Source organism: Bactrocera dorsalis, chromosome 1, assembly GCF_023373825.1.
Source record: "Bactrocera dorsalis isolate Fly_Bdor chromosome 1, ASM2337382v1, whole genome shotgun sequence".
Lineage (NCBI taxonomy): Eukaryota > Metazoa > Arthropoda > Insecta > Diptera > Tephritidae > Bactrocera > Bactrocera dorsalis.
Window position 1 is genome coordinate 80,222,229 of NC_064303.1, and position 14,864 is coordinate 80,237,092.

At 36.5% G+C, this 14,864-nt stretch overlaps 1 protein-coding gene across 1 annotated transcript in view; it reads right to left on the reverse strand.

The window, feature by feature from the left end:
• The window catches only part of LOC105223592 (protein dachsous), a 243,140-nt gene that overhangs the window by 208,834 nt on the left and 19,442 nt on the right, over nucleotides 1–14,864 (reverse strand). The window contains exon 2 of the mRNA XM_011201347.4: nucleotides 1,516–3,628. Coding sequence (XP_011199649.3) covers nucleotides 1,516–3,438 — 1,923 coding nt within the window. The 5' untranslated portion in view covers nucleotides 3,439–3,628. The remainder of the gene's footprint in view (nucleotides 1–1,515; nucleotides 3,629–14,864) is intronic.

Sequence of the window (14,864 nt, forward strand, 5' to 3'; positions counted from 1 at the left end):
TTTGGTATCGAAGAGAACCAAATCTGGTATACTTCTACGCGTGACTTATTGGCCTACCAGATTAACATAACTCAACCTAATTCTTTATTAATTTTGAATGTTAAAATGAATGAATATGACAAGTTCGTTGAAGAATTTTTAATGGAAGTATATTTTATAGGAGTTGCCACCTGTTAAAAAAAAAACTAATTAATATATATTTATAGAAATGGCTCAATAATGTAATATTGGTTTCAAATAAAAAGTAGTCTGTTTATACCACTCAACGCAACAACAACTTAACGATCGTAAGATTACCAAATATTTGGTCTATATCAATTCAACTAGAAATTTCAAAAACATCTCCTTATTTTCAATTCCTATGAAATGGCAGTCTCTTGTTAAATAGCAGGTTACAAAATTCGTACCAAACCAATTCCAGAAATAGTAATTCAGGCAAAAATCTCCAATTCATACCCGATTTACTTCAACTACTTCACAGTTATTCACAACAGTTTGACTCAGAGTTCATTGGCATGCGGCAATTTCACGCCTCTTTAACCATATCCCTCACTAATTTGCACGAGTATCTTACGGGTCAAACAGAGGTCACATAACGAGCCACAAGCAGGAACGAGCACATCGTTGGTGTTATGTTAAGTGTTGTGAACACTTTACGGTACTCTGATGTCGCTACAATAAGAAAATGAGCATGTAATCAGTTGATGATGAATGGATTAAAACACAATAGCAATTTAGTAGTGAAAAGCAAATAACACCCACGGATCGGCAACGAACGCAGCATAATGCCAAATCAAAGTGTACAGGCACTTCAAAATTCTTCAAATTACAATTTTATCTGCTTGATATCCACTGAGTGCATTCTTCTGTAAGTACTTACGCACACAGACTCCGCTATATGCTTAGAAGCGAGATCTAACAGACAAATGTCATTTGCTCGTCACACTCGGTTGTGTTATTGTTGGGTACATAGGATTAGTGTTAGATATTCCGAAAGATAGCGCAGACTGAGTTCTCACATCAACTTTATATTGCTTTTCGTAGATTGATGGACAAATGAGTGGCCAGCTACATTTTATTTTTATATGCCCATTTTTAGTTATTTCTTTCGTTTTTTGTTCGAGTTTACTTACTTTTTTCCTTCAGAATTTTGTCTTACTTCGTCGTAGGTTTTTTGTCGTTTGACACTTTAAAGGCTTAAGAGGTTTTAAGTGTTAAGTCTGAGCTTTATTACGCCCAAAGCTAATTGAGTGGAAATAATGGTAAAAGTGCAAGCGACCAGGCGAGATTCACCAAGCCGATCGACGAATTTGCTCAACAAATACTTTATTCTGCTCACGTGCGGTACTAACAGTTACGATATGCTCAACCGGCAACGACCGGTTCGTTTTGCCAGCGCCGTAGAACCAAATCTGGCGATGGTTTGTCTATCGATTTGTTTTGCTCGTAGGACTAAGCTCTTACGTAACTAAGGCAGAGACATTTTAACTATAAAAATTTGCTTATATCACTTACCTTGAGAATACAACGACCGACCGGCTCGTTCTCGGCTACTGAAACATTGTAGAAACTTTGATCGAAAATCGGTTCATTATCGTTGACATCATGTATGGTCACTAGTACGGTAGCGGTCGACGAAAGTGGTGGATGGCCATTGTCTTTGGCAATGACCGTAAGCTGAGGCACCGGTTCGGTTTCGCAATCGATATGCGCGCGCGTTGTAATTAGGCCTGTATGCGAATCGATTTGAAACCATTCGGCATGTGTTTCCGGCGTATCGGCAAGCGCGTAAATAACCGCAGAATTGTTTCCTTCGTCACGATCAAAAGCGGCTACTTGAAGCACGGATGTGCCCGGATCAGCGACTTCCATCACATTGGCGTGATACACTTCGTGCTCAAACTCTGGCGCATTGTCATTGATGTCCGTTACGCGTAGATAAATAGTTTTTGAAGCATGTAGTGGTGGCGTACCATTATCAGTCGCCACAACGCTTAGCGTATAGTTTGACTGAGCCTCACGATCTAGCGGCTGTGAGACGATCACCAAATAGATAATGTTATCACGTGTATTCAGACCAAAATGTCCATCACCACCGTTTAACGTAACATTTACATTCGAGTATTCAGCCTTCGAATCGGGATCATTGACAGAGATGCGAGCAACGATTTCACCAGGTTTTGCTGACTCGGAGATCTTAGGGGTGGCGTCGTCACTCAGAAATATTACATTGATTGTTGGCAGATTGTCATTGACGTCAGTCACACGTATGGACACAAAGGCGGTGGTCTCCAATGGCTGTTCGCCGTGATCTTTCGCCACCACAACGAGTTCGTGCAGCTCCTTAGTCTCAAAATCCAAGGGTTTATTGACCGAAATCAAGCCAGTTTCTGGATCAATGCGGAACATTTTGTCTTTATCACTCTGACGTCGGTTGATCGCATACCCTACGAGCCCATTTTCATCTGCATCCGTGTCTGTGGCAAAAACCTGCAGCACGCTCGTACCAACTGTCGCATTTTCGGGCACAGTGGCGAAGTAGCGACTCTGATTGAAAATTGGTTGATTGTCGTTGACATCTTGTATCGTTATGTTCACAGTCATCTGTCCACGTAAAGGCGGGCTGCCGCCATCCAAAGCTTCAATCACCAAACTGTAGGCTGGTGTCGTTTCCCGATCGAGAAAACCGTTAATTTGCAAATCCAAATACAACACATCATCACGCTCGCGATGCGACGATAAACGAAACGCATTATTCACATTGCCCGACACGATATTGTAACGCTGTGTATTATATTGACCCAAGTCAAGATCACGTGCTGGATTCAACGTTCTTTTCACATCGCGCGGCGTATTCTCGGGAAATTCGATATTCATTACCGGTTGCGGAAATGTCGGCGCATTATCATTCTCATCCAAGACACGCACTACAACGCGCACATTTTCGCCACTTAACGGTATGGCAACTAAACTATACGATGCACGAGTCTCCCGATCCAAATACACTTTAGTCCGTATCTCACCGGTCGTATGATCGATAGCCAGATCGGTATCCACGCCACTACCCGGTACCGGCACGATTAGATATGGCGGACCGCTATCGACCCCATGTGAGAACTCACCGATAAAACCAATCTGATGTCCGATCGGCACACCTTCGGATACCTCCAGTTCTCGCACATGTTCGGCTGACACGTTCGCGACAAACAGAAAAATCGTTAAAAGTAAGCTGTAAGCGTACAATGCGAACTGTTTTTGAGTGCTGGTGCTTTTGTGAGTATTCAAGTTGGTGCAAGATTCCACTCTCTTGATGATTCCTCGTTTAGTGTTATGTTCAAATTTATGCGCATTTGTAACTGTTTCCAAGCTTATCACGTCAAGCTGTTGTACAACTCGTCCTAAGTTGCACATTTCCATATTTACCTTAAATTTTACCATTTTGAAAGCAGTTCTTCGTTCCACCTGTGCTGCTCTCCGCAGAGCAGCTCAAGGCGAGTTGTTAGTGTACGACTAAAGGTACTAGTGGCGACTAGCACATTTTCTATAGCTTGTTTATATTTGTCTATGTCTTCATTATGATGTTATCCCAAAAGACGAGGACCACTTATGACATTATAGGAAATTTAATCTGAAATTAAGAGAGAATTTCAATTATTATAAATTTTTCAAAGAAGTTTCAGTGTTTCTATTCGAAAGTTTTGTTTAATTTAAAACTAATACATAAGAACAAAGGAGGTTGCCACCTGTTTAAGAACTTCATGCCTTTACATTTTTTAGCAATTTGCCACTAATAGTATTAAATGAAATATATTTGAGAAATAATTCAAGATCATGGAAAGTTTTATAAGAAATACAGCACAGTCTGATATCAGTCGCCTGTAATATTATATATATATATATATGTTTTTTCTCAGTTATATTATTATTATGGCGGTGAAAGTTTATTATAAAATTGTCATCTGAAAATGACAAATGATTAACCCTTATTATATAATACAGAAAACGCTTAACCTTTGTTTGCTAACTTGTTCCTTCTGGATTTTTGCCTTATTTATAGCTTTTATCACAGCCATAAATAGGTTTTTGCTGCCCGCGTAGTTTGCCAATCAATTAACACGATTGTTTCCAAATTGAAAGTGCCATGGATGACAGGTTTTTATGATAATCGGAATGAAAACCATAATAGCGATCATAATCGAAAATCTAAATAAAGATATACAATTCCAACAATAAAATAACAAGAGTACAAATGGAAACAAAAGTCATTTATTTCGAGAACTGTTGTTGGAGAATGAATTTGACATTTTTATATGCATGTACATATGTATATTTTAAATGATTGTCCAATAACGCTAAATTGCTCACCATATAAGAGCAGCATTAATGCAATGGTATTTAAGATATATATGTTTAATGGCATTAGCACACGTGCGTACATATACATAAAATAAATAGAAATATTCTCTAACACGAAATACTCCAGAAGACCGAAGGCCGTAAAAGTGTACACACTCACACCATTTACCAGATCTGTACTTTGCCATGGTTGTTGAATCTGCATAACAAAAACAACGCATTTGTGCAATTAAAGATCAATATTCTTGGATGGATTGTAAATTATTTCCAGGCAACACGACTGAGTCTAATGAATGTCATCATGTTGATGAAATTTTTCAACCAAATGAGGGTCGAATACAATGGTTTCAATAAACTGATGTTATTGCAACAAATAGTAATTTTCCAAATATTTTGGAAGAATATTGCGGGGTAGATATGTCTTGGACGGGTAAAGATGTGCACACGTTTTAGTAAAGTAAATCTGACTGTCACAGGAACGGGTGGATCAATTCTCTCCTGGTTAAGCAGCATAGATTATTGGATCAAAGTACCTTCTCAAAGTGTACTTTAAATCACATGACCTAGGTGGTCATGGCTCTTAATATGATAATTTAATATTCTCATTATTAGGTAGTAGGATTTACGAAGTGACGACTTGTTGGACTATTCGGTTTGGAATAATTTAGACGATTGCTTTTAAAAATATTCACAAATTTTAAACGTTTTTGTTTGACTCCAATCCATTTTCACATAGTATGCACCATCTTGAATTTTAGTAATTATCTTCTATAATTTGCACTCAACTCTTCTCTCCTGAGAGACGAATTTTGCAAATAGACTTAAGAATCAAACATTCTTCAAATATAAAAACAGCACGAGTCTAAAATATCATCGCTTGCATATAACACATATTCTATACGCAGGGGCGGATGCGGTTGTCATTATCCATAAGGCCTTTGAATCTATCTATTAAGCAGTCAATAAAATTTCTTGGTTTTCAAAGCACATACTTTTTCTGGAAGTAGCAAACTCAGTTGAAATCCATCCAATACTTCTCTAGGAAAGCGCATCTTTTGGATCCAACAGAGAAATATACTATACATACACTTAGACCCTGTGGATTGAAAATATTACTCAACTTTTTGTCTTCGATTTCGAAACTGTACAAACAGCGTATCTATCATATTTGCCAGAGCGACCGATTCTTTCTTGAGAATCACGCTCAGTGAATGAGTTAGAGATAGAATATCACATAGGCAAAAAATCCCAATTATAAATTAAAGTTTGCACACGGATGCGACAAGTATCGTTGCTTTTTCCGCTGTTTCCTTATTTACCCAGTTACTAATTTTTCTTTCTTGAAAAACTTGGAGGATACGAGGATAATGAAACGGTGAACTTATCAAAGATGAAGTTGAATGCAGCATCTACTTATTTCATGTTCTCTATCAAGGAGTGTCGCTTCAAATTTAGCACTTTCAGTTACGGATCTGATTGGATTTATTAACAACTTAATCTGCATACTTTGCTACAACTTATAACTTCAGTGGTATGTTAGCATTATTTATTATATTGTATTTAAAAATGGAGACATTCTTTAATTTCGTTTTCGGAATAAAACGGCAAATTTCTGGATTATATATCTGTTACTTTCTATGTTTTCAGGGTAGTAAAATGGTTAATAAGACCGTTAGCTCTTGAGAGGGATTTCCCCCTTTTCCTCTCTCTAAATCCGCCACTGCTATATTTATGGTATTCTTGCAAACCACTTTCAGGCCAACATTAGACTTCTACGAATAAAAATCGAACGAACTTGGCTCAATCTACTTGGATGATATCAAATCTAAACAAAGCATTAAGAGGCAGTAAAAAGAAAGAAAATCTATGAACCGAATTGCGCCAAAGTAATAAAACCCGAAGAGGAAGGTGTTACGCATAGGTACCTCCAGGCAGCAAGGTCAAAAAGAATAGTGGTTAAGGAATGTGCCTTAAGGGAGTAAAAGCTATGGTACATGTAACTTATAAAGTTTGTAAATGCTTTTTTTTAAGTTAAAAAAGAGAAATTTTAAATAAAAATTGGACGAAAGCTTTGCCTTTTTCTAGTACTTTTACTCAAATTTCATAGTTTAGCCTAAGCTACATCGACATACATATGTACTTTCCAAAAAATTCAGAAGAGCATATTACATAAAAGCAACATATAATACAAAAAGTTTTAATTTCTATTCAACCAATACCATAAACATTTCAATTTAGTTTTCTTATGAATTTCCACACATATACAAATGCACACACAACAAGGGTATTTTTGAAAACGCTTGGAAGCACTTTGCTATATCAAAAAACGAAGTCCTCAGAGGCCGCAGAAAATAATGTTGTATTCATTTGTACAAAAAACACAAGCCTTGGTTTGTTGTTGCTTTTGGCGTTGGCGTTGGCATTGGCGCTAGTGCTTATAAAGATCTCGAAACGGAAATATGTAATGTACAACAAATACAAAAATAATGGTGATGATTATTGCTCTCAAGGTGCATACACAGCGGCTTACATACATGCATAAATGTAGTATGCGCATGCGTGTGTAGGAGTGCATTTATTGTGTGAGCATGAGTGTACATATCTGTAAGTATGTATATCTGCTTTTAAACACAGGCGTTGCTCTACAAGTTGCCGACAAAAGCCGGCAAGAGAATTTTCGAATTACAACAATTTCGAAAAGTCATGGTCATGGCTAGTGGAATGCATTTTCTACCACAATTCATGTGTATGTGTCTGTAAGTGTTTGCGCATGTGTACAAATTAAAAACAAATTAAAATTATTAAAATACAAATGCAATGCCACTGCTCGCCTGTCACTTTTGCCGCTGTCCAACTGTCCGACTGTTGATTTCTATAATTGATAAATGAGTTTTTCCTCACTACGGGCGCCTTCTAACTGCAAGCAGTTCGACCGACCCGCCAACAGTCAGCCAAGCAGTAAAATAAGAACAAACTTCCTTTTTATACAAACAACTGTTTCTAATTATAAAACAATGCGAGTACAAATCTAAGTAAGTGTGTATACGAGTATGTGCATGCCAGTTAGTTGTTCGATTTAATCAGTTGCCTGAAAAAGCGGCGAGGGAAAATTACATTTTGTTCAGAGCAGACAATCAACCACCAACTTGACTGATAATATCAGAGAAAGTGGCGCTGGGAAAAAAGATTTTGTGGAAGATAAACTTCTCACAACAAATTTTTAGCTTCTTTTATTTATATGAAACCCTAACTTTTTGCTATTTTTAGACTCAACTCCGTTCAAGAGATCGCATTCAAAGCATTAGTAAGCTAAAGCTTAGCGCTGCTGTCGAATAATCCAGCCTCAAAAGTCTGTCCGAACTCCGGAGGCACTTCAAATGATACTTTTATGAATTGCATATATTTATTTTTTAAATTTGAAGAACATAATCACACTTAATTGCCTAGGCACGATACGCGTGAGTATTTCACTTAATATGTATGGGCTTGGCTTGTGGTAGACGCATACGTCTCTTTGCCGGTTCGGGGCTTAGTGTAACATTCAGATGAAATGTTACTATTTTTGGTGCTTTTAGAAATAACGAATTTGGAGATACGCGTGTCTAACAAAATGAGAAATGGTTAATAGTAGAGTGATGTTAAATATCACACTCGTTTTTATTATTATTATTTTTTTTTTTGTTTTAAACAATAAGCCAATTAATTCGATAGTTTGTAGTCTACTTAATTAAAATATATGTAATATATTGTCTGAATTCTATTTTTCGAGACATTTTCAAAGTTTTAGCTGACGAGAGTCCTTACACATTCCAAGCAGCCCCTTTTAACACATTGAGTGCCAAGGGGTTTTGACGAAAACCTTCCCCGGGTGCCAAGCACATTTTTTGCTATAAGCTGGTGTAAAAGTAGAAAATATTCAGTTCTGCGCCAATTCCGGATGATTTTGTGGTTTATTTTGGATTTTATAACGGTTTTTTTTTTGTCGCACGTTTCCTTACGACATGGCACTGCACGACGGAATTGCAATCGTGAAAATAGATGTCATACGAAAATGTGCGACGCAATTTTTTTTGCTATTTCTTATTTTTTTTTCGTTTTACGCATTTTCCTTTACATTTACATGCCCCGATAATGGTATCCATAACAGATAGAGCACATAATCCTGCGGAGCCTTCAACTAGTCAAGGAGCGAGACGTAAAAGACGAGCAACAGAAAAGCCACTGGCTGTGGTAGAATATAATAAGGGGAAATCAGGCATTGATCTTTCCGACCAAATGGCTTCATACGAAAATACCCTTCGCAAAGGGTTAAAATGGTACCGAAAGCTGGGAATTGAACTTTTACTTGGACTTTCCGTGGTAAATACCTATACTGTGTATAAAGCAGCTACGAATAGAAACATTAATATACGGGCCTACTATACATAGATCTCACATCCCCGCAGTCTATATCGCAATCAAATCATATTATCACAAAAAGAGTAGATGAAAATAATAAAACCATCCGACGTGCTTGTGTTTTATGCTACGCTGAAGCAAAAAGAAAATTTAGTCGAAAGGAAGCAAGAAAGAATATCAAAAGGACAACTTCGTACTGTCCGCAATGCCCCAACACTCCCCAATTGTGCATTGATTGCTTTCCAAAATATACACATCTAAAAAATTAATGTAAAAAATCCATGTAATTGGAGTTATCATATCCTAATTTTAATTTTCCAATATCTTTTTTATACTTTTTTTTCCGAAATATCGAATGAATTCCAATAAATTTTCAAAATTAAAAAGAACCTCCGAGTTTTTATTATAAAAACCGCAAAAATTAAGACATCTCTATGAAACTCGGACCAAAATTTAGGGCAAACATTAGGCTACTAGAAATACATTTAAAAAACCAAAAACACATGACAATACCTAAGGCCAGACAATGCCTGTCGCACGAAAACGTGTAGCCATGGCACTCAATGTGTTAAGAGCTTCTTTCGCTAAAAGCCACTACCGATTTATTTTAGTATAGCGGTCATATCGAAAAATTAGGCTCAACTGAGAGTCCACATCAATAGCGGCGCCACCCTAAATATATTATTTTCAAACGAATCAGCTTCAGTGAAAATTTTCTTTCAGCTCCACCTCAAGAAACACTTATTAAATGCCAGTTTAACTGCATTTGGGCATAGTAGGTGTTTTGAAATTCATGTTGCCCACCTTTAGGCGAAAATTCCAATCACTATCATTAACTATGTACTTTCTAACATACAAGAACGCAAAAAATTACGATAGATTCCGCATTGGAATTTTTATTTACATGTTTTATGTTTCAAAAATAATAATTAAATACAATTCCGAAACATCGTGTTATGAATCGCGAGATGAAATAGCTTTGCATGGTTAACTTTGTTTGTTTAAAACTTTATAGCAAATGTTAATAATTTCAAGTTTAGGCCAAAACATAAAAATACTGTTAAAATATTGTCTGTTCTCCAAAAACTCTTTTCAAAACATGGATTCTTCTGAAATGATTCATAACTTGCCTTCATAAAATCGTCACAGGCTTCTTTATTATTTGTTTTAACTGGTTTTTTATGTCGTTTATGTTTTAAAAGTTATGTCGCGTAGTCAGCTCATACTCTCACATAATTTTTTCCTTTTATTAAATCCCTTTACCTCCTATTTGGCAATGACTTTGAATTTGTAGCCAACATTAGACATGAAAGTGTGCGGAAATGTCAGTTGAAATGTTGTCATAACTGCAACGATTGGATAATTTTGTCTTTCGTCGGTTTCAAAATATTGCAGCTGCTTTTCTCAACACATAAACAACGACTAATGGCTGCAATAGAAATGAAATAGAAACGGCAACAGATACGATAGACATGCAAATCTTCGGATACTTGAGCGAAAAATAGTGGCGGAATAGAGTGCATTGCAGAACCACAGAAACAACAATAAAGTTACTAACAAGTCTTCATAAAACACATAGTTGTTGTTGTTATCTACGTTTGATTGCGAACATGTATTTTTTTACTTACAGAAAAGTCTTTGTGCAACATAAAAGTCAATTGTAACACAATAGGACGAATCTTAGAATCACTCATTTCGGGAACACACTAGTCCGAATTTTGTATAATTTTAATAACGAATTGTAAGCACCCAAAATCAATTGAAATAAGCGTCATGTAGGAAGAGCTTAATTTGAATAAATTTTAGCTCCGCTTTACAACCTCCGCTTCTCTTCAACCTCACTTTGAGGTTATTTAAGCATTATTTAAAACTACTCTTCTCTGACGAATTACTAATCTCTCCAACTACCAGTAGGTGTATACCTAGTGCGCGTTGTACTGTGTCGTTAATAGCAATATCTACTAGTAAACTAAAAAAAAAGAATACAAAAGTAAAACAAGGAAAATAATGCATCTTCTGCGTTGCTTTCTCAGTCATCTTAAGTACATACGCACGCACAACGTGTTCTAATCATTAAAGAAAGCCAACAGTAATCTCGCATCTTTGCTGTGGCACTACGGTTTGGATGATTGAAGTTAACTGCGCTCAAAATGACAACAACAACAACAATGGCAAAGTGATTGCAGCTTGTTGTTTAGCAAAGACTTTCATGAAGCCAAAGGAAGCTAAGACAAATAGCAGCGTGCATTTCCGTGGCCAGTATGCCGCCTTTGCTGGGCTCTTGCTCCAGCGCATGCGTCGAAACCTATTTATATTCTCGTAGGTGCATACATATGCACATACTAAATTCAAGAGTTTGCTTTCGTTGTTTGAAGGCAATATTTGTAGTGCTGCGCATGTGCACTGTTTGTTCACACTGACATTCTACTAACTCCTTTCAACCATTTGACGTGTGCCTCAAATGAAGCTATTAAATTGAGGTTAAATATGGAAAAGGTCTAGAATATTCTTTTAGCTGTGTCTTTGAGCTAGGCAGTGACTCATAGTTATGATATAATTTTAGTAATAATTTAATAGCTGGTCAAATCTTCTTTCTGTTTGGGGAAAGCCTGATATTATCCCTTAAGCGAGCGACGACGTTTTCCGAAATAGTTACTTATGTATACAGTTACATCTGCTGAGGGTGTTTCAAATTTATCTGTAGAAATATAAATATTTTTTTACCTCTTCATTCTAATTTCTTTATAATATATTCATCATTTATGTAATAAAAAATTCCAACACATTTTGCTCGCGTTCCATTACTCTGAATTTGTATTTGTGTTGTGTGTGTGGTATTTGGCATTTTACTTGATAGAAAACTATCTGTTTCGGGATAGAGCCCCGGAAATACATATTTTTTTAATAGCATTTTCCACAGATGGTACTGTCGAATAAATGTTAATGGTAATTAAAAAACAAGTTTTGGGTAGTTCATATTTCGAAATGATTTTTATGTAATTGGTTCTTCAATAAAGCTTAATATGCCTACATAACTTTAAATATATGTTTTTTTGCGGGAACTCACTAGTCCGATTAAATAATCGTTCCTCGAAATTTAGTTTCGGCAGTTTTAGCGGGTATTCCGAATACTTTGATATCAACTGTTCAAAGTTCCCTCATCTCCATCGCTACCAACTTAATTAGGGAATGCCATAGAGAGAAAAATTAAGAAAAGTCGCAGAGTCTCGTGTCATGTAATTTTTGGTGTTTTATCATGTCTTCTGAACGATTTAAAGCCAGTCTGGCTTCTTTTCCTCAGAAACTTTTGCCAACATAGATATAGGCATAAATGAGTCACAATTTACAATATAACCTGTTAACACGGTAAGAATTATTGTGAAGTTCTGCTAAAGCAAGAAACAGCTCATTACAAGCACGCTTTAAAAATCCATACTAGTAAAGTTATTGCCAAATTATATAAAAACATCAATTTTCATTTTTGAGTTCGAAAATTCAAAGTCGTGATTATGCTTATCATGATCACGAGTTAGATCAGTCTAATTTTTTTCGAGACATTTAAGGCCGCAAAAATCACACATGGTCAAACTGAACCAAAATTCTAATATCCAAAGAAAAGAAAAAAGCTTAAAAAACGTGCTATTAAGTGTCAAAGAGATTTACGTTAAACATTTTTGACTATGAATTTCCAGCAATCTTAGATATGCAGTATAATTATTTTAAATACTCCAGGCTTGGAGTTAAATCTTGATTTAATTAAAACTCAAAATAAATGCTTGTAATGTGGGGAGACGCACAGTTCTAAAATAAAATGAGTCGCTCTCTAAACTAAAATAACCACGTAGCACATTCGTCAATCCCTTACGGCAAATGATGCGCGTAATAAGTTAAACAAATTTAATAACCACCTCATTCCGTTACACATTTCGAATCGTATTAAAATTTTAATACACAAGAAAAGCTTGCAAGCAACTTAGCAGCAAGCGCTTTATTAACATGTGGAAAAATTTGCATTAAAATCTCCATAAATATTGAAATCTTAAGTGTGTAAAGAAGCATATCTGCAATAGCAAACAGCAATAAATTGTAAAAAGGGTATAAAGAAACCGGAGTTCACGTCAAGTTCATATTTAACCAGTGCATAGCGCTAATAAGTATTGAGAGCGCACCTGGTTCTCTTCGCTTTACGGGATTTGGTTGGGTTAGTAAGTACGAGCATATGAATATTTGAGAAATTGTTTGTGAAATTGGTTTAATAAGGATAATTTAATTAATATCCTAGAAATATACGAAATTTTTTTACTACAGCTAAACAAGGAATTTAAATTTTCTTTTAAGTTATTCCTAGAATTTTGTTTTGGGCAAATTTCCATATTGATTTCTCGGTACTTATATTTGTAAAAAAAATTGTAAAACACTGGCATACAACTGGTATAAAAGTGTAATACTAATGATATAAAAACTGCTGACCTTAATACTGTATTTTTATTGTCTGCATAAAGTTAGTATTGATATTGGCATTATACTGATACAAGAACTGTTATAAAAACAGGTATAAGTGACAAGAAAGTGACAAAACCACCACTACACCAACTATATATCAAGAACACAGAAATGAGAAAAAAAATATTTTAAGCAGATAAGTGCAAAATTGTGTCTCCAAATTTGTTTGCTAAATTATTTCCAGTAATTTTTTGATAGCGAACCTTTCGAAAATAGTTATTCTTCAAAATTAAATTAGCCGGTTGAGTTGGAGACCTTATTAAACTCCAAACTGTATTAGAGTATCAAAGCAAACTCTGTCTATAACTAAATTAAACGAGTTCAGAACTCTTTCAAGTACTTTTCTCTTGCCATAACTACAAATTTCCTTTACCTCTACGAATTCGGGCTTCGGGTATAAAAACGAAGTAGTAATAAACGCAAAAGATCCGTAGTGAAATTTTATGCAGAGAAACATTTCGCTAATGTTGCAAATGACTGCTCAGTTGCGGATTGGCTTGACGGCTGATGCTGGAAATGATGTAGCTCCAACGGCAATGAACACTAATGCAGCAACGGCGTGTCTGTTGACTGGCTGAGCACCAGGCAAGTACAAGCAACCGCTTTGCGCCAGTCGCCCAGTCGCCCAGTCAAATTCATTAGGTGAAAATATTTCATTTCACAAACAAAATTTACGAGCAAACTCTTAATTACAATGCTAAGTACATGCTTATCACACAATGACCAAGGAAATATGAAACTAAACAGCTTTGCAGCAGCACAGCAACAACACAACATAGCCACCGACCAACTAACATTAACTAACTGCAAATTCACTAACTGACCGACTGGCTGATGAGTGCTCGAGGAGTACGGGGTTGGTGCTCATGTTTTCCTCTGCGCCAAAGGCATAAATCTTGACTGAGGGGTTTTTCGCAATGCCGCATGCGCGCAAAAGCGTACAACTGCCACGATTGGCGTTCACACACACATACATATCCACTGGAACCAATGAGAAAGGCATACGGTTGGTTACGCTGTCTGTTGTTGGTTTTAAGCCGCAAAATTTTTACCATTTTCGCCGAAAACTAAAGAGCCGAAGGGTCAACGGCGGTGGCTGTAATAACATAGACTCACACATATGCACAAATAGGTAGTATCTGCTTTGGTAGCACAATGACAGTGGTGGCAGCAATTCAATTGGTATGGCAGCACTGTCTGTCCGGGCTGTCATCGGCACGGCCACACTCAAACGGTGCTTGACTGTGGCCGGCAAGGCTGTAAAAATCTTACAACATTGCCATAAAACCGCAGTTGCGGCAGGAAATTAGCTGCAAGATAATGACAATAACAACAACAGTAGCAAGGCCAACTCTTAACCAAAGAAGAACAAAACAAAAAGCTAAAAACAACAATGTCACAACATAGTTGTGTGTTTGAAGACAGACATGTGCATGAAGCTGCACTTGCCGCAGAACGCTTCTTTCTTGCGTTCGAAGCCGCCTGTAGAAGCAGAAGAAGAAGGAGCATCGAGGGAGCATCAGCTCCTAAATAACAAAATCAATTTATACCAAATAATTGTTGACTCTTTTGTTAGCTTCTCCTTTTATTTTTCTCTCTCTCTCTCT